General features: G+C 33.6%; 1 protein-coding gene across 3 annotated transcripts in view; it reads right to left on the bottom strand.

Moving 5' to 3' along the window:
* Positions 1-27,884, bottom strand: part of ADAM2 (ADAM metallopeptidase domain 2) — a 142,243-nt gene that overhangs the window by 24,810 nt on the left and 89,549 nt on the right. For all 3 annotated transcript variants that reach the window (XR_015250074.1, XM_086703643.1, XM_025921406.2), the window contains 4 exons: positions 27,431-27,611; positions 23,412-23,510; positions 23,116-23,311; positions 11,018-11,123 (listed from right to left, as the gene is read on the bottom strand). Coding sequence is in view for 2 of the 3 variants with exons in the window: in XM_086703643.1 (XP_086559769.1) it covers positions 11,018-11,123; positions 23,116-23,311; positions 23,412-23,510; positions 27,431-27,611 (582 nt within the window). In the remaining variant the exon portion in view is untranslated. The remainder of the gene's footprint in view (positions 1-11,017; positions 11,124-23,115; positions 23,312-23,411; positions 23,511-27,430; positions 27,612-27,884) is intronic.

A 27,884-nucleotide genomic window follows, 5' to 3' on the forward strand; every position in this document is an offset into this window, starting at 1 on the left:
ATTCCAGACTTCAAGTTATATTACAAAGCTGTAGTGATCAAGACAGTATGGTACTGGCACAAAAATACACACATAGATCACTTAGATCAATACAGCTAAATAGAACACATGGAAGCGCGCGCGCGCACACACACACACCCACACACACACACACACACACACACACACAGAAGCAGGAAAGAATATCCCATGGGAAAAAAGACAGTCTCTTCACTTCAACAAATGGTGTTGGGTAAACTGAACAACAATATGCAAAAAAATGAAACTGGACCACATTCTACACCATACATAAAAATAAATTCAAAATGGATGAAAGACCTAAATGTAAGACAAGAAACATCAAAATGGTAGAGAACACAGGCAGTAACCTCTTTGACATTGCCCATGAAGACTTCTTACTAGATATGTCTCCTGAGCCAAGGGAAACAAAAGCAAAAATAAACTATTGGGATTCATGTAGGTGGTTTTTTTCTGCAACCTCAGTTCTCTGATGGGTCAAAGAAAATTCATGGATTTCAGTTTGTTTAGTTGTTTAGTTTGTTGTTACAACAAGAGAAATGACTTCCAAACTCTTTTTTTTTTCTTTTTTTTTGGGGGGGGGCATCTGTTTTCATTAGAAAACTCCACTTGGTCAGCGTTTCCCTGACCCGGAACAGAGACTGGGCAGCCCCCAAGTGTCCCTAGGCCTTCATGTTGTCTTCTAGCTTCTTCTGGGAGGGGAGCGCGGGGGTGGGGGTGAGGGCAGCGTCAGGCAGTCTCCTGAGTGCCCCTCCCAGACCCCTCAGAGTTCTCCCTGCTGGCCCCGCCCAGCTCGGTGGTGGGGACCTGAGGGCCCACAAAGCTTGAAGCTTGTTGCCTAAAGCATTCCTGTTGGTATGGCTTCAGGATGGAAGTGAGGCATGGAGTAGGAACTCTCATGCAAAATTTCCCACAGTTTCATTAAGATAAAAAAGTTACTTAGATTAAAATGAATCAAATCATTTTAAGGATATGTTTATGTGCAAATATCACCAAAATCCTGTGGAGTCCATTTTCCTTTGTGGGCATTCAGAATCAATTTTTACTGCTGAGTCCATCCCCAAGTAACCAGTGACCTGATTTTTGTCTCCATGGATTTACCTTTTCTGGAAAATTTATATAGGGGAAATCATAAGGATTTTTGTCTGGTGTATTTTAATTATTATAATTTTGTAAGGTTCATCCATTTTGTATCATACATCAGTAGTTCATTATGTTTTACCAGAGAGAAAATGTCAGCAGAGATACGGAAATTGTCAGAATAAGCTATAAGAATGAAAAGAAGATAATCGCAAAATAAAAAAAAAAAAAGTAACAGAAATTAAGAATGGCTCCCAAGGGCTCATCAATAAAACTCAGTCAAAAGAGCAAAATACTCGGTGAACTCAATGATAGGTCAATAGAAACTTCCTAAATGAAAACTCAATGATAAAAAATAACAGAAAAAAATCCAAGAACTATGGAACAATATCAAAAACTGTAATGTATTCATAATAAAATTGCAGAAGGAGAAGGAAAATGGAGGGAAAAAATTTTAAGAAAATAACAGCCAAGATCTTTCCAAAACTACTGACATTAAGTCACAAATGCAAGAAACTCAGAGAACACACACAAATATGTTGCATGCACCTAAAGAAACCAAAGTCAATGAGAAAATCTTGCAGGTAACTAGTTTGGGCACATACCTTACTTACAGAAGAACAAAGATAAGAAATACAACATCCCTTTACCGTAAAAACAATGAAAGAAGAAGAGAGTGGAGCGAAGTTTTAAGGGTTGAAAGAAAAAAAATCTAACTTGGAATTCTGTGTCCAGTGAATTATTCTTCAAAAGTAAGGAGAAATAAAGACTTTCTGAGACAAACAAAAAGTGATAGTGTTTTTTGCCCCCAGACCTGTTTTGCAAGAAATGTTTTAAAAAAATTCTTCAGGCATAAGGAAAATGATATGGATCAGAAAATTGGATCTACCTAAAGAAAAGAAGAGCATCAGAAAATAAACAAATTAAAAAAGCATATTTTAAAATCCAGACATTGTCAGAGTAAATAACAAAAACATTACCCGAGGTTGGTTTAACATCTGAACGTCGATTGATGTAATATACAATATCAATAGAATAATGGGCAGAAAACACAGAATCATATCAATAGATGGATGAGAAGCATTTGAAAAAAGTACAGCTGCCACACAAGATTTTCTGGATTTTGCAGTCAGGCGGTGGTGGGGGTAGGGGGTGGTGGGAAGGGAGGGTGTTTGTTTTTCAGAGAGAGAGAGAGAGAGAGAGAGGATGAATGGGGGAGAAGGGCAGAGGGGAAAGAGAGAAAATCTTAAGCAGGCTCCATGTTGAGCATGGAGCTGATGCAGGGCTCTACCCCACAACCCTGATATCATGACCTGAGTTGAAATCAAGAGTCAGATGCTCAACCAACTAAGCAACCCAGGTGCTAGTCCACCATTCAAGATATAAAACTCTCTAGAAAGTAAGAATACAGGAGAACTTTCCTAGTTTGGTAAAAGGCATCCCCCCCAAAAAAACCCATACAGTTAATAATAAACTTAATGCTTAATTTTTCTAATAAATTTGGGAATAAGCAAAAGTCTCTTCTTTCTCCACTTATACTGCAACATTTTCAAGCAAAAGAAACAAATTAAAAAGCATCCTAATTAAAAAAGAATAAACAATTCAAAATAAAATGATCCTGGACATGGAAATGCTAAGAAACTCAGACACACACACAAAAAAAATGAATTTAAGAAGGTCACACAATATAAAAGATCAATATAAAAATTTTGTTTGCATTTTCAATATTATTATATATCAGCAATGAACAATGTGAACATGAAATTAAAAAAACTATTCTATTCACAAGTTTCAAAAGTAGAATGTTTTAGAATATATTTAACAAAATAAATGCAACATGAACACAAAAAACTAATAAATCTGGTTGAGAAAAATGAAAGAAAACAAATAAATTGAGAAATCCTATATATTTATCAATTGAAAACTCAATATTGTTAAGATGGCATCACCACACACACACACACACACACACACACACACTCACACCCCACACACATGTAAAACTGATGGAAATCTGTGGGGTAAGGTCTATTTACCAGTGTCAATTTCCTGGTTTTGATATTGTACTACAGATAAAATACTTTTGATATAAATCATATAAAATGTTACCTCTTGGGGAAACCGACTAAAGGGTACATGGGACCTTTGTTTTCTCTCTATATATTTTTGCTACTACTTGTGAATCCACAATTAGTTCAGAATAAAAAGATATAAAGATAAAATTCAATAGTAGGAAGACTAACCTATTCCAAATACAATGGAAAAAAATTAATAAATTCGCCACACAGGAAGAGATACACATTGAGGACTAGGGAAAATGTTCAAAAGTTAGATAAGTGTAAATGTAAGTAAATGTAAATTAAAACAAGTTACAACTAGAGTGGCTAAAATAAAAAAGAATGGTAATACCAAGTAGTAACACATTGTGGAGAAACTAGAACTCTTGAATTCTGTTAATGTAGATGTACATTTACACAGCCACTTTAGAAAGCAATCAGCAATTTCTTAAAAAGGTTAATGTGAACTTATTATAGGACTCAGTAATGATACTATGTATGTATCTACCAAACATAAATGAAAAAATATTACACTATAAAGACCTGACCTTAAATGTTTATAGCAGTTTTATTCATAATAGCTAAAATATATACCATATAACTGACCATCAATAAGGAATGAATAAACTGATCATATTAATTAACATATATAGTAATTTTCAGTGAAAATCAAAATTACTTAGCAATAAAAATAAAATCTAATAGAAGACTGACCTATTTGAATCTGAAAACTATGTCGGAATATTAAGTATAACACAAAAAATGCATACTGTAGCATTCCATTTATATGAAATTTTTTAATAGACTACATTTATCTATCATCATTGAGATGAGGTTGTATGGGGTATAGATTAAAGAAAACATTTTTGCATGATGGAAATATTAATGAAATTTTGCATTTAAAGTACATTCAATTATTATAATCCACATACATTTAAAAGTCAAATAAAACCAAGCAAAGTGAAGATTAAAAAAATAATCAAAAGGAATTTATATATACTCTATCTTTAGTATGCTATATTTACACATGGACTTCAGGCAAAATTTTACAAAGGTAAAACCGTAGTATTTCAAGTGTTTAACTTTATAAGGGTAAAACAGTAATGTTTTCAAGTGTTTAACATGACATTTAAATTCTATAAAAAGTCACATGAGGTAGAAAGGGAAAGTATTATTAATCTCATTTCACATACATGTAACTACTGTTTAAAAGGGTAGTTTTCTCTTGCACATGGATAATGCATTGTAGCAAAGAGCCTAGAACTACATACTTTTAGATATGAAACTAAAAATGAGAACAAAAAACTGTTTTTGAACACATGTATCAGTTTATCTACACTCCCAAAAATTTACTAAGCATGAATATAATGCCTATTTACCTTTGAGTTATTTTAAAACTAAGATTTGGGGTGTCTGGGTGGCTGTAGTAAGGTGTCTTACTCTTGATTTTGACTCAGGTCATATCTCATGGTTCATGAAATCGAGCCCCAGGATCGGCTCCATGGTAGCAGTGCAGAGCTTAGTTGGGATTTTCTCTCACGTGCTCTCTCTGCCTTTCCCCTGCTCAGGCTCTTTCTCTCTTTCTCAAAATAAATAAACTTTAAAAAAAGATTTCAAAGAGCCATATGGCCTTTTCAGTCATGCAGAAAAAGGATTTGACAAAGTACAACAACATCCATTCATGATAAAATCCCTCAGTAAAGTAGCTTTAGAGGGAGTATACCTCAACGTAATCAAAACCATATACATCTTCAATGGGGAAAACCTGAGAGCTTTTCCTCTATGGTCAGGGACAAGACAGAGATGCCAGCTTTCACCATTGTTATTTAACATAGTGTCAAGACACCTAGCCTCAGCAACCAGACAACAAAAAGAAATAAAAGGCATCCAAGTCAGCAAGGAAGAAGTCAAACTTCCACTGTTTACAGATGACATGATACTCAGAAAACCCAAAAGACTCCACCAAAAAATTACAGGAAAATCAATGTACAGAAATCGGTTGCATTCCTATACACCAATAATGAAGCAGCAGAAAGAGAAATCAAGGAATCAATCCAATTTACAATTGCACCAAAACCATAAGATACCTAGTAATAAACCTAACCAAAGAGGTAAAAGATCTGTCCTCTGAAAACTATTGAATACTTATGAAATAAATTGAACATGATACAAAGAAATGGAAAACATTCCATGCTCCTGGGATTAGAAGAATAAATATTGTTAAAATGTCTATACTATCCAAAGTAATCTACATATTTAATGCAATCCCTAGCAAAGTGTCAACATCATTTTTCACAGACCTAGAACAAACAATCCTAAAGTTTGTAGGGAACCACAAAAGACCCTGAGTAGCCAGAGCAATCTTGAAAAAGAGAAGAAAATCTGGGAGCATCACAATTCCAGACTTCCAGTTACATTACAAAGCTGTAGTGATCAAGACAGCATGGTACCGGCACACACACACACACACACACACACACACACACACACACAGATCAATAGAACTGAACAGAGGGGCACCTGCATAGCTTAGTCATTTGAACATCTGATTCTTGATTTTGGCTCAGGTCATGTTCTCATGGTTTGTGAGATTGAGCCCCATGTCAGGCTCTGTGCTGTCAGTGCAGTTAAAAAATGGCAGAAGACATGAATAAACATTTTCCAAGGAAGACATACAGATGGCCAATAGACACATGAAAAAATGCTCAACGTCAGTCATGATCAAGGACATCAAAACTACAATGGATATCACCTCACACCTATCAGAATGGCTCAGATCAACAACACAAGAAACAACAGGTGTTGGCAAGGATGTGGAAAAAAGGGGATCCATTTGCACTGCTGGTTGGAATGCAAACTGGTGCAGCCACTCTGGAGAACAGTATGGAAGTTCCTCAAAAAGTTAAAAATAGAACTACCCTATGATATAACAATCACACTACTAGGTATTTACCCAAAGAATACAGAAATACTGATTCAAAGGGATACATACACCTCAATGTTGACAGCAGCATTATCCACAGTAGCCAAATTATGGAAACAGCCCAAATGTCCATCGATTGATGAATGGATAAGGAATATGTGGACATCAATACACAATGGAATATTACTCAGCCATAAAAAGAATGAAATCTTGCCATTTTTAATGACATGGATGGAGCTAGAGATTATTATGCTAAGTGAAATCAGTTAGTCAGAGAAAGGCAAATACCACATGATTTCACTCGTATGTGCAAATTAGGAAACAAAAAAATATATACAGGGCAAAAAAAGAGAGAGGAAAACCAAGAAACAGACTCTTAACTATAGAGAACAAACTGATGGTTACCAGAATGGAGGTGGATGGGGGATGGGTTAAATAGGTGATGGGGATTTTGGAGTACACTTGTGTTGAGCACCGAGTGTTGTATGTAAGTACTGAATCACCTGAAACTAATATTATAATGTATGTTAACTAACTTGAATTTAAATGAAAACATTTTAAAACTTAAGAATTCAAAAGCTAAAGTTAGATTAATTAACAAAAGTAGGGCGCCTGGGTGGCTCAGTCAGGTGAGCGTCAGACTTCAACTCAAGAGGTGATCTCCCAGGTCATCTTGAGTTCAAGCCACACATCAGGCTCTCTGCTGTCAGTACAGAGCCCACCTGGGACCCTCTGTCCTCCTCTCTGCCCCTCCCCCACTTGCATGCATGCTCTCTCTCTGTTTCTCTCTCTCTCTCAAAAATAAGTAAACATTTTTTAAAAATAACAAAAGTAAATGAATTATATACCATAGAGTTATCACTATGTACGTTATATAAGGTATATGCAGTATTTTAACAAAACGGATATCCTGAAAATTATGTCTGCTGTATCAATGTGAGCATATGTTTATAGCAAATATTATACCATAAAATTTTTATTTGGCTTATGAGTCTTTTTGGGGGTCTAAATGCTACCACACAGCCACTGATACATCAGAGAATTCAACAAATTATCTTGCAGCAAAAGTGGCAGGGGAGACTAACATGAGCCCAACTAGATACCACATTCTCTAAATAACTTCCTAATCGGTAAAATCTTAGCAATGACAAAAACATAGGTAACTTGGAGCAATTTTCTATGGCCTGACTTTGTCTGACTTTGGGCAAGAAAGGGAAATGAAAAAGAGAAAAGCATCCTCTGACATTCAGGTGAAGATATTAACAGAAAAGTATTAGAGTAAATGCAAACTGACTTGCACTTATAGCTAGATCTTCTGCTTAACTGTTGAATATAAGCAATTTTAGGAATATCAACTTTAAGCCAAGTCACTCTGTGGTCATGATGCATCAAGAAAAGACAGACCTGCTCCATAAATTATGAATGAACATAGAGAGACAAAACATAAACATTTTCCAAACAACAAAATTATCAAACATCCGTCTCATCCAGCTAATATGAGTGGCTGTTGCTTCATTATCAGTTACAGCTTAACTTCTCTCCAATCTTTCTTCTTCATATGTAAGATTTATTGAGATACTCAATCATACCTTTACTTTCTGAAAACATCAAATTCAGAAGAAAGATCCACTTCCTCAAACCCAATTGAAAATCACTTAAAACAAACCCAAATTCTATAAAAACTCTCTCAAACTCTGGAACCAAGATACCCCACCGTTTCTCGTAGTGCATAGTTTCACTGATTGCTGCATGTAATAAACTAAGGATTCCAGTAAGGGTAGAATTCTAACTGAAACACACACACACACACACACACACACACACACACACACGGAGAGAGGGAGAGAGAGAGAAAGGGAGAAAGAGAGGGAGAAAGAGAGAAATGTAACCAGAAAGGGAACAATTGTATGATAATTGAGCTTTAACAATGGGAACTATATCAAGAGATATTGTGAATTGGGATATATCCAACATCTCTTAGGTTAAATAATCAGATGGCAGAACTAAAAATGGGCCTCGTGTCAATTAGGTGCCCAGAAATTAAAAGGAGCTTAGCACTGAAGTGTGCATAAACTTCACCATAAATCTTGTCTGACCACTGAACTCAGCATGTACAGTGAAGACTCCAGGGAGTTCATAAAAAGCATCTAAAGAGGCATAAGAAATAAGAGGCATAAAGCATCTTAAGAGGCATAAAGAAATAAACAGTATTTCAACTACAACTCACAGAAGGGTATTGTTTATAGTGTGAGTTCAGCTACGTTAAATCCCTTCCACAACAAAATTCTATTGCTTTCAGGAAGCATAAATGAATGAAAAGTTTCCATTATGTATTACTCATAGCATCCAATACAAAGTAAAAAAAAATGTATACATGCCAAAAGAAATGAGACATAGCCAAGGAGCAAATAAATCCCTAGATACCAATATCAATATGATTCAAATATCAATTAAGAGAGAAGCACTGTATAGCAGCTAATATAAAAATGATCAATGATTAAAGGAAAATACAATCATAATCACTAGAAGGTTTTCTTTAGTCAGTAAATGCAATTTTTATACATGATTTTTAACAAATAACTTCTGCATATTTGAGTTTGAACATATAAGAAATGTACTAAAATGTACTTTATGGTGTGTAATCAGAAATAATCACTGTAAGTTCATGTTTTAAATGCAGAGATATAAAGGAGCAAATAAATAATTGTATGATACATGTATGTGCATATATTACATGTGTGTTCTAGCTCTGTTGACTGAGAAGGTGCAGAGGTAATAAAAAATAGTGCAAATAAGCACATCTGTTGCCCAGATATTTATTTTTTAAATATTATTCTCTACTAAAAGAATATAGTCTACTTGGATAAATAGCTGAATACAGATTAGGGGCAGGAAAAGCATAACAGGAGCCTAGAATATTTTGTGCTAGAAAAATGTGAAAGTTCTTTTTTTTTTTTTTTTTGAGTTTATTTATTATTGACTTTGAGAGACAGAAACAGCATGAGTGGAGGAGGGGCAGAGGGAGAGAGGGAGACAGAGAATCCCAAGCAGGCTCAGTATTATCAGCACAGAGCCGATGCGGGGCTCGAACTCAGGAAATCATAAGATCATGACCTATGCTGAACCAAGAGTCAGACGCTTAACCAACTGAGCCGCACCCCCAAAATCTGGAAGTTCTTAAAGAGTCCTATCAAACACTTGGCCAAATACAAGAGACTCTCAGTGGCCAAAACTGAGACAATTTGAAAAAGAACCACAATAAATAATAACAGTAAAGTATTCTATACTATTGAATAAAATAACAAGTGCTGAGTCTGAACCAATGTAAATAAACACATAAACAAACAAGCAAATAAGTAAATAAATAGAGAAGGGAGTACTTCTCCCTACTGTACATTTCTAGCTTACAGGCAGAGTAAATAATGGAATTAGAAATCATCAATGAATTTTAAGCCTAGTGAAGTAAAGTTTGAAGAGGAACAGAATATGTCCATGTTCTCAATATAATTTAATCTAAAATAGACAAGACTGAGAAAAAATTCCATGTACTTTTTAAAAATTATACTAGGGCATACATATCACTTCAGTAGTAAGCATGGCAAAACGTATAGCATGAATCTATGAAAAATATCCACCAAAGCCAAATTGAAGGACATCTTTAAAACAATTACTCTGTAGCATTAAAAAAAAAAAAAAACTACAGAAAAGAAAAAAATTAAAACAAAGAAAATATCTAGATTAAAGATGAAAAATACATTATGACTAAATACAAACAAATATGACTCTGGATTTGTTCCTGAAAAAGACAAAATAGATATAAATACTTCCCTAAGACAATTAAAGAAGGTTTTTTTAAAAAGTTTATTTAGTTATTTTGAGAGAGACAGAGACAGAGTGAGTGGGGGAGGGGGAGAGGGAGAGAGAGATAATCCTAAACTGACTCTACACTGTCAGCACAGAGCCTGATGCTGGCTGAGGCTCGAACTCACAAACTGTGAGTTCATGACCTGAGCCAAAATCAAGAGTCAGACGTTTAACTGGCTGAGCCACCTAAGGGCCCCAGAAGTTCTAATATGAAACATGGCTTTATAGCTACACTATAGCTATGTAAGAAAATACCTTTATTCCCAGGAAACACACATGCTTTTTTTATGGGTAAAGAAGCATAGTTTTCAATATTCTTTCAAATGGTTTAGGAAAATCATTTTGAAGAGAGGAGAGAAGAGGGTTGAAAAAATAGAAGGATAAAGCAAATGGGCAAAAGTAAATAATTGGTAAACCTGGGTGAAGGTATATGGGGAGGCTTTGTATGATTCATGCAAACTAGAAATGTTTTACAGAATGTTTACTTTTACTACCAAACCAAATTTGAAATCATATCAAAATAAAATATTAAAGAGCAGTAACATTCTGGTTCTAATATATATAGTAACGGTAACCCAATGGTGTTAGTGGAATTACTATTCATATTTGGCATACCAGAAAAATGAAGCACATATCCAAGTTCACACAAGAAGGTAAGCCAGTGGTATTAGGAACTGACACCAAGGTACATGGCTGTAGAGCACATGGTCTTAAACACAGTCCTTTACTTACCGGATAGTAAAAATTCACACACTTTCTTTTCATCACTGTAAGAATGCTCATACTTTGTAAAGTTAAAATGACAACGTGCAAAATAGAAATGACCAGTCCTTCTAACTAATGTTATCAATGTATCTATATGTAAAGTAAACACTCTGTGGGACAATAAAAGGGATGGGATGTATGAGAAAAGGTAGTGCAGATATTCTGTATTAAAGACATTTATGACTGACTGAATATAGTCTAACTTCATGGGCAGGTAATATTTTGATTACTCATAAGCTTAGTTATCTGGTTGTATTTTCTAACTTAAGGCAATAAATAGAGTTTCTCAGACAGATTTCTTAAAGCATACTTAGTTTTACACTGTATGTATCCTGAAGGACCTGAACCACAGTTCCCAGATTGATCGGTCTTAGAATTAAGGTGAGCATAACACTCTTCAGGACCAAAATCTGCACCTGGAAAAAAATGTGTGTTTAGTCATATTGAGCTTATGTTAATTTAAAATAATTTATGAGTATATTTAAAATTCTGATATGGTTTAAAATATACAAAATACACTCATAACACATATTGAAAAAAAACTAGATTTAAGATCACACAAAATAATTTCAATGAAATATTTAAAAATTGAAAGCACTCTTGCCAAAAAGATATCTTAAAATTAACCATGGTGTGCAGTTTATCTTCTAATTTTTAATAAGTCTAGATATCTATAAATGTATAAGAAACTTTAAAAGTTGACTTATTGGTCAATAACCTAACATATAAATATCATTTCAAGGCAAACCACTAACTAATATCTTATTTTTTCATATTTTTCTTAGAAAAATATTTTCATATTTTTCTTAGAAAAAAATCCTGGAGTCTCAGTTTTTACATTTACTATCCAATCCATGCACACAATGTGTTCAATTCTCATAAAATCCAACCAATGGATCTTATTTATTATAGCATCCATTAGTTCTATTGTAGTTGAAGGATGAAATCAAAAATCTTTGATAGGAAGATTTAACCACTGCATTATGGTGCTGAAGAAAATGGCACACCAAAAGAGGATCCACAGGTACAAATCTGGATCTCAGCTGAAACTCCCACAGGCTCTAGTAAACTGGAAATAAGCAGTTTATTTTATCCCAGAGGTCATTTTAAACCTGGTTATGGGTGAGAAGTCAAAATTATCGCTTAGCTAGGGAAGCAGGCCATTTGGTGGACATAAAAATAGGCCACGGTTGAAGGATCTTCATAGTTATAGTGACAAAATTAGAGATTCAAGAGCTCTCAACATATACTTTATTCCCTGCCTCAAGGATCATTCCTGCTTCTAAATGTGTGAAGAGCAGGAGATTAAAATATAAGACTTCCATAAAGCAGTGTGGATTTTTCTGCAGTTTCTGTGTTGTGGTTACATAGTTGCCAAGGGAAGGAGTCTCAGTAAATATACCAATTCCCAGTTGAAAACCCTAAAGAGTTATGGCCATAAAAACAACAGTAAACTAGATAGACTGAACGTTATTTAATCTCTAACCAAAACTTAATACATATCACTTTCTGATTTAATTAAAATGATTAGTTCCTCATTTCATACACTTAACAGAAGAAAAAGATGGATAATAGTAGTATCTGTGTAAAAAAATAAGCATTTTAGACTGAAAGCAGAGCTTCAAAAGGCAAAAATTAAAGACAATGAAAAAATTTAACTAGAAATGTGTCTTTTCATTCAAGAAAAAATATAAAGATATCTACCTATATTAAAATAGTTAAGAGAACATGATACATTGTATAAATTACAAAGATACAAGCATGCAAGAAGAAAAATATCAAAAATAAGCTGAAATAATTATGGAGAGGTTATTGAATATAATTGAAATTTTAAGAAAATCCATATGATAATACAGGATTTATACCAGTGTTCCTAGAAACTCACAGAACACTAAGAAGAATTACACACACATACACAAATACACCCAAACATATGACATGAAGACTGCTAAAAAACAAAGAAAATCTTGATGGCTTAAAGAGAAAAGAGACAGGATTTGACAGATTTTCTTTAGAAAATATGGAAACAATATGACAATAAAGTAACATCTTTAAAATGCTAATAGGGATAGAGTTTCCATTTCAGGATGGCAACATAAGAAGATTCTGAAGTCACTTCTTCCCATAGACATACCAAATCTGTAGCTAGATATGGAAAAATTTCATCTCAAAAAACTAAAAACTAACTAAGCAACTCTTACACATTGGACAAAGGAGAAAACTCTCATAGAATCCAGTAGGAGAGGCAGAGAGAGACACCACACCAGACATGGCAATCCACAGTCAGGAAGGAATACAAAACCCAGAACAATAACACTGAGAGTTGGAGTGGCTATAGAAACATCACACACACACACACACACACACACACACACACACACACAGACACACAGACACACAAAGTATAAGAAAAAAAATGTTACTAAAGACAACCAAACAATTTTTACAATAAGATTGTCAACGCATGAAGAAATATTACAGAAAATATTACAAACATATCCCCTAGGAACAAAGCACCAAAATCTATGAAATAAAAACTGGCAGACTTGCAGGAAGAAGTAGGTAAAAATAATAGCTGACATTCTGTCAACTGTCAATAATGGACAGAAGAAATAGAAGATCAGTAAGGAAATACAAAATTAGAACAACACTACAAATGAACTAGCCATAACATATCTATAGAACACTCTATCCAACAAGAGCAGGATACATATTCTTCTCCATGCATTTGGAAATTCTTCAAAATGGTCATATGTGAGGCCAAAACAGTCTAAGTAATTTGAGAAGAAATGAAATCATATGAATTATGTTCTCTGAATACTCAATTATGTTTTCTGAATACAATGGAATTAAATTAAAAATCAATAATAAAAGTACATTAGGGAATGTACAAACATGGTAATTAAAATTCACACTCCTAAATAACCAAAGCATTGAAGAAAAAAAAATCTCATGGGAAATTAGAAAATATTTAAGATGAATAGGAATAAAAACATGACATACAGAAATTTATGAAAAACATTGAAATTGCTATTTGGAAATTGATATCTGTAAATGCTTAAAATAGGAAAGAAATATTTCAAATTAATAACCTAGAATTTTATCTTAAGATATTGAAAAAAAAGTATTCTAAACATAAAAGGAACAGAAGGAAAGAACTAATAGGAATTATAGAAGAAAATGATAAAATAAAAAAGAGACAAGTGACAGGGAAAATCAACAAAACCAAAATTTGGTTCTTTGAAGAGATCAACAAGGCTGGCAAATTTGAATTATTATCAGGAAATTTCCCATAATGAAAAGGCTGAGTGTGGATGACCTCACTGGTAAATTCTCCAAAATTTTCAGACAACATAATACATTGCAGATTGTTCCCAAAACTATGAGTAAGGAATGCTTTTTGTGTCATTCAATGTGACTTGATTATTAAAACAACACAAGACAGTTCAAAAAAAATGTTAGACAATATCTCTCACAAATATAGACATAAAAATTTCAAGAAATCTACAGAATTGGGAAACAAAACAAATGAACATGAGGGAAATAAAAGAGAGAGGAAAGCCAAGAACAAACTGAACTGTAGAGAACAAACTGATGGTTACCTGAGGGGAGGTAGGTGGGGGGGGGGGTGGTTTAAATAGGTGATGCGGATTAAGGAGTGCAATTGTGATGAGCACTCATTGTTGTATGGAAGTGTTGAGTCACTATATTGTACACCTGAAGCTAATATTACACTGTATATTAACTAACTGGAATTTAAACACAAACTTTTAAAAAAATCTACAGTGATGAATAATAAAATGCCAGTAAACTGAAATCTAGAGCATATTAAAGCATTATTACCAAAACCATTAGCATATTCTATTACCAAGTAAGATTTGTTCCTGGAATACAAGGATGATGTCATATACCAAAATAGCAGAATAAAGGGGAAAAAACACATGATCATGTCAATTGATGCACAAGAAGCAAAACTTGATGCATTTTAATGATAAAAACACTTAACTAACTAGAAGTAGAAGGAAAGTCCTTCAATATAGTAGAGGCCACCTATAAAAAACACAGTTAATATAATAGTCAGTGGTGAAAAATTGAAAGCTTTTCTTCTAATGACAAGGAGCAACACAAGGATGCCATATTTTAGTAGAAGTCTTAGTCTAAAGCAAGAGGCAAGTGAAAGAAATGATAGGAACTTAAATTGGAACAGAAAAAGTTATCTCTGCTCATAGTTGCCATGATTGTATATATAAAGAAAATTCTAAGGATTTTACACACACACACACACACACACACACACACACACACACACATTCACACAACTAATAAATTCAGCAAAGTTTAAGGATACAAAATTTAAGGCATCAATTGCATTTCTATAATTAGCAATGAAAATTCCCAAAAGAAACCTAAGTAAACAATTTTATTTATCAGTGCATCAAAAAGAAAAAATACTTACAAGTAAAATTAACCAAAGTGAAATAAAATTTATACAATGAAATCCACAATGTGCTGCTGAAGAAAATTAAAGAAAACACAAAAATGGAAAGCTATCCTATATTTATGACTTGGAGGAAAAATATTAAGACGGCAATATCATCCAAAGTGAGCTACAGCTTCAATGCAAACCTATTAAAACACCAACAATGTATCTCTGCGGAAATAGAAAAACCCATCTTAAAATTCGTATGGAGTTTCAAGGTCCTGAAATCGTCAAAATAATCTTAAAAATGGAGAAAAAACTTGGAGATCTCATACTTCCTGATTTCAAAACTTACCACAAAAGCTACAGTATTCAAAACCATGTACATTGGCATACTAACATACGGATATATACACCAACAGACTAAAATAGCCACCCCAGAAGCAAATCCTTCCATATATGTCTAATGATTTTTATGTGTGCCAAAACCATTCAATAGGAAAGGACAGTCTTTTCGACAATTGGTGTTAAGAAAACTGAGTATACACATGCAAAAGAATGAACTTGAACCCTTACCTTACAGGATATTCTAAAATTAACATGAAATGGATTAGACACATAAATGTAAGAGCTACAAACATAAAACTTTTTCTTAGATATGCTGAGGATTAAGGAGTGCACTTGTTTTGATGAGTACCAGGTGTTGTATGTGTGTGTTGAATCACTAAATTGTACACCTGAAACTAGTATTACACTGTATATTAACAACTGGAATTTAAATAAAAACTTTAATTTTTTTATTTGTGTATAGTTGACACACAATGTTACATTGCTTTTAGGTGTACAACATAGTGATTCAACTTCTCTACACATTATGCGAAAAACTATAAAACTCTTAGAAGAAAATAGACAGGAAAAGTTTTTTGGCATTGGATTTAGCAATTATTTCTTGGATATAATGCCAAAAGCATTGGCGACAAAAGAAAATATAGATAAAAATGTTAAAAACAGTTGCACATGAAAATCAACAGCGAAATCAACTTTGATAGATATGGAGTTTCAGTTTGGAAAAGCGAAAAAAGTTCTGGGGATGGATGATGGTGATATTTGCAAAGTAATGTTAATTGTAAAATGACAGTGAATTGTAAAAACAGTAAAAATGGTAAGTTTTATGTCATGTCTATTTTTTCACAATAAAAATAAGAAAAAAATCTCAAGCATATACCAAGAATCCATAACTATCAATATAAAAATGATAACACAACTTGACCAAGTGGTATCTCTTCCAGAAATGCAAGGCTAGACATTAGTGTAATGCACCATATCAATAAACTAAAAGACAAAAAAAAAAAAAAATCACTTAATAGACACAGAAAAAGGAGTGGAAAGCCTAGCATTTTACTCTTGATTTAAGGAAAAAAAAACCAGCAACCTTAACAAACAGGGCAACTGAAATGGAACTTCCTTAACCTAATAAAGAGGATTATGAAAAAACCATGGTTAATATCATCCTTACTAATGAAAAACTCAAAGTTCAACCCCTAAGATAAGGAACAAATCATAATATATCCCCTGAGTACTTCTACTCAATATTATATTGGAAATACTAGTCAGGAAAAAAAGCCAAGAAGAAAAAATAAAAGGCATATAGATTATAAACTAAGAAATTAAAATATATCCATTTTCCTAAGACATTTTCTGATATATAGAAATCCTAGCTACCTATTAAAAATAATTATGGGAACTAATAAAGAATTTTAGCAATTTTGCAGGATAAAGGTTCAATATTCAAAGTCAATTTATATCTCCACACTAGTAATGAATAATGAAATTTTTTAAAAATCCTATACATAATAGCATCAAAAAGAATTAGATATTAAGAAATATATTTAACAAAATAAGTGTGGAGCTTGTATACTGATAATTACAAAACTATAAAACATTTAATTAAAATTAGCTGAATACAATAAAAATAATTGGAAAGACATCCCATGTTCATGGATTCTAAGCTATAACATAGTTAACATAACATTACACCTCAAATTGATATGTAATTCAACACAATTACTATCAAAATTCCAGCTGACTTTTTTTCAGAAATTGTCAAGTTGATTCTGAAATTTAAGAAATGCAAGAGTCCCAGGATATCCAAAATAATCTTAAAAAGATAGAAAAAGTTGGATTACTCACATTTCCTGATTTGTAAACTACAAGGCTACAGTAATCAAGACAGTGTGCTACTGACATAAGAATATAGATGTATTGATCAATGGAGTAGAATTTACAGTCTAGAAATAAATTGTTTTACAATCAAGTGATTTTTTAGCAAAGATGTCAAGTTACTTAAATGGGTGAATAATCATCTTTTCAACAGTGATGCTGAGATAACTGGGTATCCACATGCTAAAAGAATTAAGTTGGACCATTTTTCACACCATATACAAAATTAACTCTAAATGGATTATAGACCCAAATTTAAGAGGAAAAGGTATAAGACTCCCAGGAAAAACAAATCAGGACCTTGAATTAAGCAATGCTCTGTTAGATATAACACCAAAATCACAAGCACATACAAAAAAAAATAAATAAATTGAACCTAATCAAAACTAAAACTTTGCATTTCAGAAGAGGCCATCAGAAAAGTGATGACATAATTTAGACAACAAAAGAAAATATTTGTAAAACATGAATTTAACAATTAAAAAATAGGTGAATGATATAAATAGATATCTTTCCAAACAAAACATACAAATGGTCAATAAGAACATTGAAAAGATGTTCATCATTAGTCTTTAGGTAAATGCAAATCAAAACCACAAGATACCACTTCATACTCATTGGATCATCCACAGAATAACTCAATATTACATGGATATCAATTCAACTAAAATTAATGCATGATTTAATTTATTAATCTGGTTCTTAAGTTCATATGGAAGAAAGCTAAGCCAACACATATGAAGAAGATACAAAAGGAAGAAGACAAAACTTGTCTCTGAGATATAAATGGAGAGAAATTAAGATAGCATAAGACTGGCACAAATAGAGAAAAATGACCAAGAGAACAGAGGAGGAAATTGAGAAACATTCACACTTTTAAGTTTAAAAACAACCAACGAAGCAACAAAACACACGATTTTTAGCAGATATCATATTGCAGTGCATTCAGGAGTATTAAGTTGTGACAGTAAAGGTGGTCATCAATATGCTGTAATATTAAATTGGATATGTCAAACAATACACACACACACACAGAATTACATTCATACATTCATCCTCTGCCTCCCTCTAACCTTAGGCAGCTATTAATTTATCTTCTGTCTTAAATATTTGCCTATTCTGTATGCTTACTATTAACGGAATCATAGAATCTGTGGTATTTTGTTTCTGGCTTTCTTAGGTTAGCGTAAAGTTTTCAAAATTTATTCAAAATTTATTGGTAAATACCAAATATCATCACTTCTTTAATTTTTATTGACTAAATAATATCCTGCATTTTATTTACTAGTTCATCAGTTGATGGACATTTGGGTTGTTTCTACATTTTGGTTATTATGAATAATGGTATTGTGAACATTTGTATACAAGGTTTGTGGGGACATATGTTTTAAGTTTCCTTAGGCATATATCAGGGGTTAAACTGCTAGGTTCAAAATTTTAAGGAACTTCCAAACTGCTTTCTAAAGTATCTGTACCATTTTATATTCCCACAAGCATGTGCATAAGAATTCAGATTTTGCCATATTCTCCCAACAATTCCTATTGTCTTTTAATTATGGCTATTTTAGTAAGTGTGGAGAAGTATCTTGTTGTGGTCTTAATTTAAATTTCCTTAATGACGAATCATGTTGAGCATCTTTCATGTGAGTAATCATTTCTTTAAAAAAAATTTGTTGTTTAATGTTTATTCATTATTGAGAGACAGACACAGGGTGTGAGCAGGGGAGGGGTAAAGAGAGGGAGACACAGAATCTGAATCAGGCTCCAGGCTCTGACCTGTCAGCACAGAGCCCAACGCGGGTCTTGAACTCACAAACCGTGAGATCATAACCTGAGCCGAAGTCGGTCGCCCAACTGACGGAGCCACCCAGGCGCCCCTATGATTAATCATTTCTATGTCTTGTTTTTAGAAATGTCTAATCTAATTTTTTGCTTATTTGTTAAACTACATTGTCTTTTTATTGTTGAATCAGATGAGTTTCTTATATTTTGTATATATTTTGTCTATAATTAAAAATATGGTTGGCAAATATATTCTCCCATTCATCGAACTGTCTTTATTTATTCTGAGAGTGAACAAACTAGCAGGGGAGGGGCACAGAGAAAGGGAGAGAGCAAATCCTAAGCAGGCTCCGCACTGTCAGCTCAGAGCCCAATACAGAGCTCAAACCCATGAACCATGAGATCATGATGAGTGCCAAAACCAAGAGTCGGACACTTAACCGACTGAGCCACCCAGGCGCCCCTCTCCACTTTCTTGAAGAATGAAAGCTTTTTAAATTTTTGAAGTCCAATTTATGCCTTTTTCATTCATCACTTGTGCTTTAGGTGTCATATCTAAGAAAACACTGCCTAATTCCAGGTCACTAAGATTTATGCCTATGTTTTCCTGTAAAAATTTATAGTTTTAGCTCTTACATTTACGTCTGTAATACATTTTAAGTTAATTCTTGTGTTTGGTGTGAGGTAGGGGTTCAAATTCATTCTTTTGCATATGAATGTACAGTTGTTCATGCACATTTATTGAAAAGATGTACAGGGTATTTTTTGCTCATTAAGAATTCTGGGTGGGTGAGTAGTTATTTTCTTTTAGCAGTTTTAAGTATCTTTACTTTGCCATCTAGCTTCTGTAATTGTCGACAAGGAATCTGACTCCACTTGCTTTTTAAATTTTTTTTTTTTTAACGTTTATTTATTTTTGGGACAGAGAGAGACAGAGCATGAACGGCGGAGGGGCAGAGAGAGAGGGAGACACAGAATCGGAAACAGGCTCCAGGCTCTGAGCCATCAGCCCAGAGCCTGACGCGGGGCTCGAACTCACGGACCGCGAGATCGTGACCTGGCTGAAGTCGGACGCTCAACTGACTGCGCCACCCAGGCGCCCCTCCACTTGCTTTTTAAAAGGTACTGTGTCTTTTTCTCCCACTTTAGATGTTTTGTTCTCTTTTCATTTTTTTTTCCTAGTAGTTTTGCTATGATCTCTTTATGTGTTTTTTTCTTTTTTTCTTTAAAGACATTCTTCCTAAGATTCTGAAAGCACCTTGGGGCGTCTAGGTAGCTCAGTCAGTTAAGTTTCTGACTTAGGCTCAGGTCATGATTTCACCATTTGTGGGTTCCAGCTGTGTCAGGCTCTGTGCTGATGGCTCAGAGCCTGGACCCTGCTTCAGATTCTGTGCCTCCCTCTGTCTCTGCCCCTCCCCCGCTCATGCTCTGTCTCCCTCTCAAAAATAAATGAACATTAAAAAAATTAAAATATCATCAATACAGTGTACCTTGGTTTTTCTAGTTATTTTCTCATAGTTACATATGTCAGTACTTGTTACATCCTTTCCCTAAATTTAATATTTAATGCAGATTTTATATTTAACATAATTACAAAATATTTAAATGTAAATAAGCTGTCTTAGAATTTATTCTCTTATTTTATGTTATTTTTTTAACTTTGTTTTTGCCTTTTGAGTTAATCAAGAATTTTCTTGCTTTTGTTTTTCCCCTTATAATCTTTTTTTTAATTATTTTTTTTAATGTTTATTTATTCTTGAGAAAGAGAGAAACAGAGCATAAACGGGGGAGGGTCAGAGAGAGGGAGACACAGAATTTGAAGCAGGCTCCAGGCTCTGAGCTGTCAGCACAGAGCCTGATGCAGGGCTCAAACTCACAGACTATGAGATCATGACCTGAGCCAAAGTCGGATGCTTAACCGACTGAGCCACCCAGGCACCCCTCCTTTATAAGCTTTTATTTTCAAATTATTTTATTATTATTCTTGTAGCTTGGATTATAAAATGAATACTTGACTAATGTTAATTTTTAATTTCTCTTTTGTGCTGCATTTTATTGGAATGATTGAGTTTTGTTTCAGTTGTTTTTTTTTTTTTTTTTTTTTTCCTGGTGAAACTATTTTTTTTTCCATTTTTATTCTTCTAGGGGTCAACTTACATTTTTGACATACTAATAACTTCATTTCATATTATTCTTTATATTTTAAAATGTTTTTAAAAGATGTGTTTTTTAGCCAATAATGAATTTTGCTAATTTCTATGATGATGATTTCTTCTTGCTTAATTCTTCTGTCTCCTCATTTAGTTTCCCTTTTTGTTTTTAACATCATTCACAATCAGCCCGTACAGAAATAGATTTGGAAAGCAAATTATATGCGTTCAAATGTGTGCTTTCACATACTTTTTTTTTAATCTATGTATTTAACATTGGGTGAAGTTCGCAATTTTACCTGCCAGCTGAAACAGAAGTTCTACCTTTTCAATGATCTAACCAATATGCTTATTTTTACATTTTAACCAGTATTCCTTTCAGATCAAGATTTTCTTTCCTATTTCTCCCTTTCTCTTTCTTTATTTATCTGTATGCATATATAGGTAGGTAGATAGAGATAAATAAATAGATGATATGGATGATAAGGAAGACATGATACAGATATAGATAAGAGATAGGTAGAGATCAGTGATAGTAAATAGATAGATGATAGATAGACAGATAGATAGATGATAGATAATTGATAGATGATAGATATATATATAGAGAGAGATGATAGAGAGAGAGAGAGAGAGCGAGAGGAGACAGAGAGATGGAGAGATAGAGATATCTTTCTTCAAAATTTCCTTTGTGGTTCAAATCACCCAGTTCCTGGGAGGAGCACTTTACCATTCTATGTTTCTTTCCTTATATCTTTGTTTTGCCTTTCTTCAAACCAATAGTCATTCTTTGTCATTGTATGTCCATTTTTGGAGTTGATCATTACTTTGTAACTCCTTTTTACACAGAAATTAAAGTAGGCAATTACCCATTACAGTTGAGAAAAGGTTGAGCCACTTGGCTATTTATATGAATATCCTAAATATTTCCTCTATCAATCACTCTTTTACTTCTGATATAGACGTAAATGCTGCTGCCATTGCTGCTGTCTCCATCTTCTTCAGCAAATGATTCCATGTATATTTAGTACCATGTGTACTCAGTGCACATCATCTTTCAATTATTTGGTAGTTACTGGATCCTCATTACTCCCTTTTGTGATTTTCATAAACTATCCTTGTAGTTCCCAGGTGTGAATGTGTGTATCTGGCTGTGTGTATCTGCATGTGTGATTTAAATTCTATTCATGCCAATTTATATTTATGATCCTCTAATGTCCACAGCCATATGTATGTATTTTATATTTACTAAGAAAACTATGGATATGGAGTGAGAGAGGGAAGTGTAACTTATATTCAGTCTGCTTTTTTCCTTCTCAAATGAAGAGCCCATAGACTTTGAATCTTTTCCCTTATTATTTTGTGGAAATAATTCATACCTTTAATTCCAGACAACTTGTCTGATATTTTTTTACAGCATTCCTTAACTTTTTTCTATAATCCTTTAAGATATAATATATATATATATATATATACATATATATGTATGTGTGTGTGTATATATATATATATATATACTAAAAATCGCATTATTTTTAAAAAAATTTTTAATGTTTATTTTTGAGAGAGAAGGAGTGTGAGTGGGGGAGGAGCAGAAAGAGGGAGACACAGAATCTGAAGCCAGCTCCAGGCTCTGAGCTGTCAGCACAGAGCGCAATGCTGGGCTCAAACTCACAAACTGTGAGATCATGACCTGAGCCAAAGTCGGACACTTAACCAACTGAGCCACCCAGGAGGCCCTTACATTATTTTTTAAATCACAATTATGTATCAACATCTACTTCTTTTTGGTTTCCAGAAGAACACATATAAGAGAAATAAAATTATAATAAATACCTTCACCAAATAAATCCACACACTGTTTTATCCCACTTATACAACTTCCATTCAGACAAAGCCATTGATTCTCTCCACATGGATGCCCATTCTGAATAAAAAAGTTATCTTGACATGTTGCAGATGATCCATTGCAATATTCAGGGAGATCACATTCATCAGAGGAAGGTCTACATATTTCTCCTTTTGCCAAATACTGATGAAATGAAGTAAATAATATTGAACGAAGCAGAATGTGAACATATGAATAGAATAAAAAAGATGACTTTGTTCAGAAAAATTTAAAAGGATCTTACTTGACAATTTTTACAGCATTCACCAATATCACAAGTTGAACCAACTGTTAATGTACATGTGGTATGATCACAACATGAGTTTAAGTTAGCAGCACAATCCTGAAAGGAAAATCAAATGCTCTGAAGTAACTTCCAACTTTCATTCACACTAGATAGATATTTTAACGGTGACAGAGTATTATCTAATATACAGATAGGTGCTTAAATTACATGTTGGCAAACATAAAAAAATAGAGCCACTTATTTATTTACTTAACACATATTTATTGGTTACTACTCTGCTATTCTGTATACTCTTTCTATCCCTAGAGTAGTTTTGACTATACTGTAGTAGGATTTTTCTGAAACTCTGAGTCCACCAAAGCCAAAACATCAAGCTCTCTGGCTCTTGTAGACAAACAGATAGTTAAATACAAGACATAAAATAAATGGAAACTATGATTTATCGGTTTCATTATAGTGACTAGTTCCTAATCAGCCTTTATGAATCTATTGTGTTTTAATAAGCCTATAACTTTTATGGGATGTTCAAAGTTTAACTTACTTTTATTCTCTAAAGGCAAAGAGTTAGAAAATAATATTTCTAAATATGACTGAAATTATGATTCATCCATATCTTATTATGCCTTGATTAATGTTATGATTCATCCATGTGATTTTGTTTATAAAAATTCTATTATTACACTTAAAGCAACAGATAAGAATAGAGAAGATTGGAGAGACAATGCTTACACACACACACACACACACACACACACACACACTTTTTAAATTGTCAGGGATTTGGAATAGGGTTAATTGGGCAAAAATTTCAATAAGTTACACAAAAATAAGTCATGGATTTCAGTAGTCTTAATATGAGTTATAGTCAAATACTTATTAGGGCAAACTAAATTTGAACTATTTTCCAGAACTATTCTGCCTAATCAATGTTATTGTTATTGCTACCCATACGGGATTCCAGAGAATAAAGTTATATCACAGGAACTGGCTCACTTATATTATAATTAATAGAACTAAGATACACAATTGTCAATTTTTACTAAAAATTTTCAAAGTGTTTCCATTTAGACCCAAACAAGAAAAACACAAGTGGGTACTGGAAAATAATTTCTTAAAAGCACGTCATCCAACTAGGTATCTAAAAGTTCACTTTCTTATTAGGGACAGTACACATTCATGACCTCAGCTATTGCTGTAGGGAACACTGAACTCCTTTTATGTATTGATTTCCTCACATCCATACACCCATTATGAGTCTCACAATCTCTCTCTTTTAGTGCATTCCTTTTATCTCTAGTCTTCCCACCTCTCTCCAATCAAGCAGCTTTATCTAAGATTTTTGTGGGTTGGAGAACATGCATTTGTTGATTGTGAATGAGCCAAACATTTTTTTACTTAAATATTGACCTGCATTAAAATATTCAAAGCCACAAGCATGCCTCATTTTCTGTTGAACTGTGAAAACTTTCTACCTATTTTCCTGAATGCCAGCAGATATTAAGCTTGGAAGAAATGTGGGCATTACCTTATTTTATCGTGCTTCATTTCATTGTACTTTGCCAACATCACTTTTGTTTGTTTATTTGTTTTTACAAATTGAAAGTGGCAACCTTAAATTGAGCAAATCTACCAGCATCATTTTTCCAACAGTCTCTGTGTCACATTTTGGTAATTCTTTCATTATTATATTTGTTATGGAGATCTGTTTTCAGTGGCATTTGATGTTACTATTGTGATTTTGGAGAGTGTCATGAACCATTGTCCATATGAGACAATAAACTTAATTATGTTTTGACTGTTCCACTGATGAACTGCTCCCCTCGCTCCTTCTTTTCAAGCATCCCTATTCCCTGAGACACAACAACATTGAAATTACAGGATTATTAGTTGGCCTAATTCAGGTGAAAGGAATAGTCAAATGTTTCTCACTTTAAATCAAAAGCTAGAAAGGATTAAGCTTAGGGAGGAAGGCATGTTGAAAGCTGAGACAGGCCAAAGCTAGGCCTCTTACACCAAAAAGTTAGTCAAGTAGTGAATGCAAAAGAAGAGTTCTTGAAGGAAATTAAAAATCAATGAATGCATGGATGATAAGAAAGCAAAATGGCATTATTGCTAATATAGAGAAAGTTTTAGTTGTCTGGATAGAAGATCAAACCAACCATAACATTCCCTTAAGCCAATGTCTCACCCACAAGAAGGCCCTAATTCTCTTCAATTTTATGAAGGCTGAGAGAGATAAGGAGGCTGCAGAAAAGTCTGAAGCTAGCAGAGGTTGGTTCATGAGGTTTAAGGAAAGAATCTGTATCCATCACATAAAAGTGCAAAGTTAAGTAGCAAGTGGTGATGTAGAAGCTGTAGCAAGTTATTTAGATGTAGGTAAGATAATTAATGACGGTGGCTACACTAAACAACACATTTTCAATGTAGACAAAATAGCCTTCCATTGAAAGATGTCATTTTCATAGATAGGGAGGAGAAGGTAATATCTGGCTTCAAAGCTTCAAAGGACAGGGTGACTCTTGTTGGGGGCTAATGCAGCTATGACATTTAGTTGAAGGCAATACTCATTTACCATTTCAAAAATTCTAGGGCTCTTAAAGATTATGCTAAATCTACTCTGCCTGTGACCGATAAATGGAACAAAAAAGTCTGGATGACAGCACATCTGTTTACAACATGGCTTAGTTAATATTTTAAGACCACTGTTGAGAAACACAGCTCAGAAAAAAGAATCCTTTCAAAATATTACTGCTCATTGACAATTTTCCTGGTGACCCAAGAGTTCTGATGGGGAGGTACAAGGAGACTAATGTTGTTTTATGATTACTAACACAACATCCATTTTCTAGCCCATTGATTAAAGTCTATAATTGCGATAGATAGTGATTTTTCTAACAGACCTGACCAAAGTAAGTTGAAAACTTTCTGGAAAGGACTCACTATACTAGATGCCATAAAAAGCATTCATGATTTATGGGAAAAGGTCAAAATACCAACATTAACAGGAGTTTGGAACAAGTTGATTCCAGTTTTCATGAATAGCTTTGAGAGGGTCAAGGCTTCAGTGTAGGAAGTAATTACACATGTGATGGAAATAGAAAGAAAACTATAATTGGCAATGAAGCCTGAAGATGTGACTGAATCACTGAAATCTCACGATAAAACTTCGACAGATGAGGAGTTCCTTCTAATGGCTAAGCAAAGAAAGTGGTTTCTTGAGATGGAATTTATTCCCACTGAAGATGCTGTGAAGATTATTAAAATGACAACCAAAGATTTAGATTATATACTTTTAGTTGATTAAACAGCAGCAAAGTTTGAGATGATTGACCCCAATATGAAAGAAGTTCTACTGAGGGTAAAATGCTTTCAAACACCACCACATGCTTACAGAGAAACTATTCATAAAAGAGCCAATGAATGCCGGCAGGTTCATTGCCATCTTATTTTAGAAACTGCCACAGACACTCCAACCTTCAACAACCACCACCTTCATCAGTCAGCAGCCATCAGCATTACGGCGAGATTATGACTTGCTGAAAGCATTCTTCAGTGATAAGGTATTTTTAAGACACGTACCTTGTTTTTTTCAGACATAATTCTATTTCACACTTAGTAGACTATAGGATTATATAAGCTTATAATTGTATGTACTGGGAAACAGAAAGAATCATTTTATTTACTTTATTGTGATATTCACTTTGTTCTGGTTGTCTGGAACAAAACCCACAAAGCTCTGAGGTATTCCTATACTAGGGAAGAACACACTCAAGAGGGAAAGTGAAAACCTAGGTCAACATAGTTACAGAATTAATGATCTTGAAAATCATCTGTAAGGATAATCTATGAACCACTGAATCCATATACTGATATATAAGTGCACTTATCAGTTTATTAAAATTTCTATATGCCTTTTTAACTTTTTTTCAGAAAAGTGATTTTGATTCCCTAGGGAAAATGGCAGTATAAAAATTTATTTATAATTTTTCACGCATATCTTCCAAAGTAGTACTAACCTCTGCACTCCCACAGTCACACTGTTCTCCTTGTTCCACTTGTCCATTACCACAAACCACAGATTTGTATGATGGATCTAAGTGTGGCTGATTTTGAAGACATTGGGACTTTGGATTTGAAATAAAATTTGCAAAATCCTCCATGCTGCAGTTACTAAAGATCTTCACACCACTGGAATGACTAAACATACGTCAAACTTCAAATTTTTATGTTAAGTATTACTTCATAAATTGCCTAGACTTGGAATAAAGCTATTTAATAGTATTCCACAACAGTCAAAATGCTCAATTTTGTTAGTGTCAAAATTTTATTTTCTGTACAAGGGAAGTCAATTGTGCAAGAATTTATATTAAATATTTAGTTAGCAATAAATGATGGAATTTTATTGGTTCTTATATTACACTCACTCATGACATTGTTTTCTCTTACATTTCCTACCTCACAAAATACTCT

The sequence above is a fragment of the Puma concolor genome, chromosome B1 (genome assembly GCF_028749965.1).
Source record: "Puma concolor isolate L17-30 chromosome B1, mPumCon1.1.hap2, whole genome shotgun sequence".
Taxonomy (NCBI): Eukaryota; Metazoa; Chordata; class Mammalia; order Carnivora; family Felidae; genus Puma; species Puma concolor.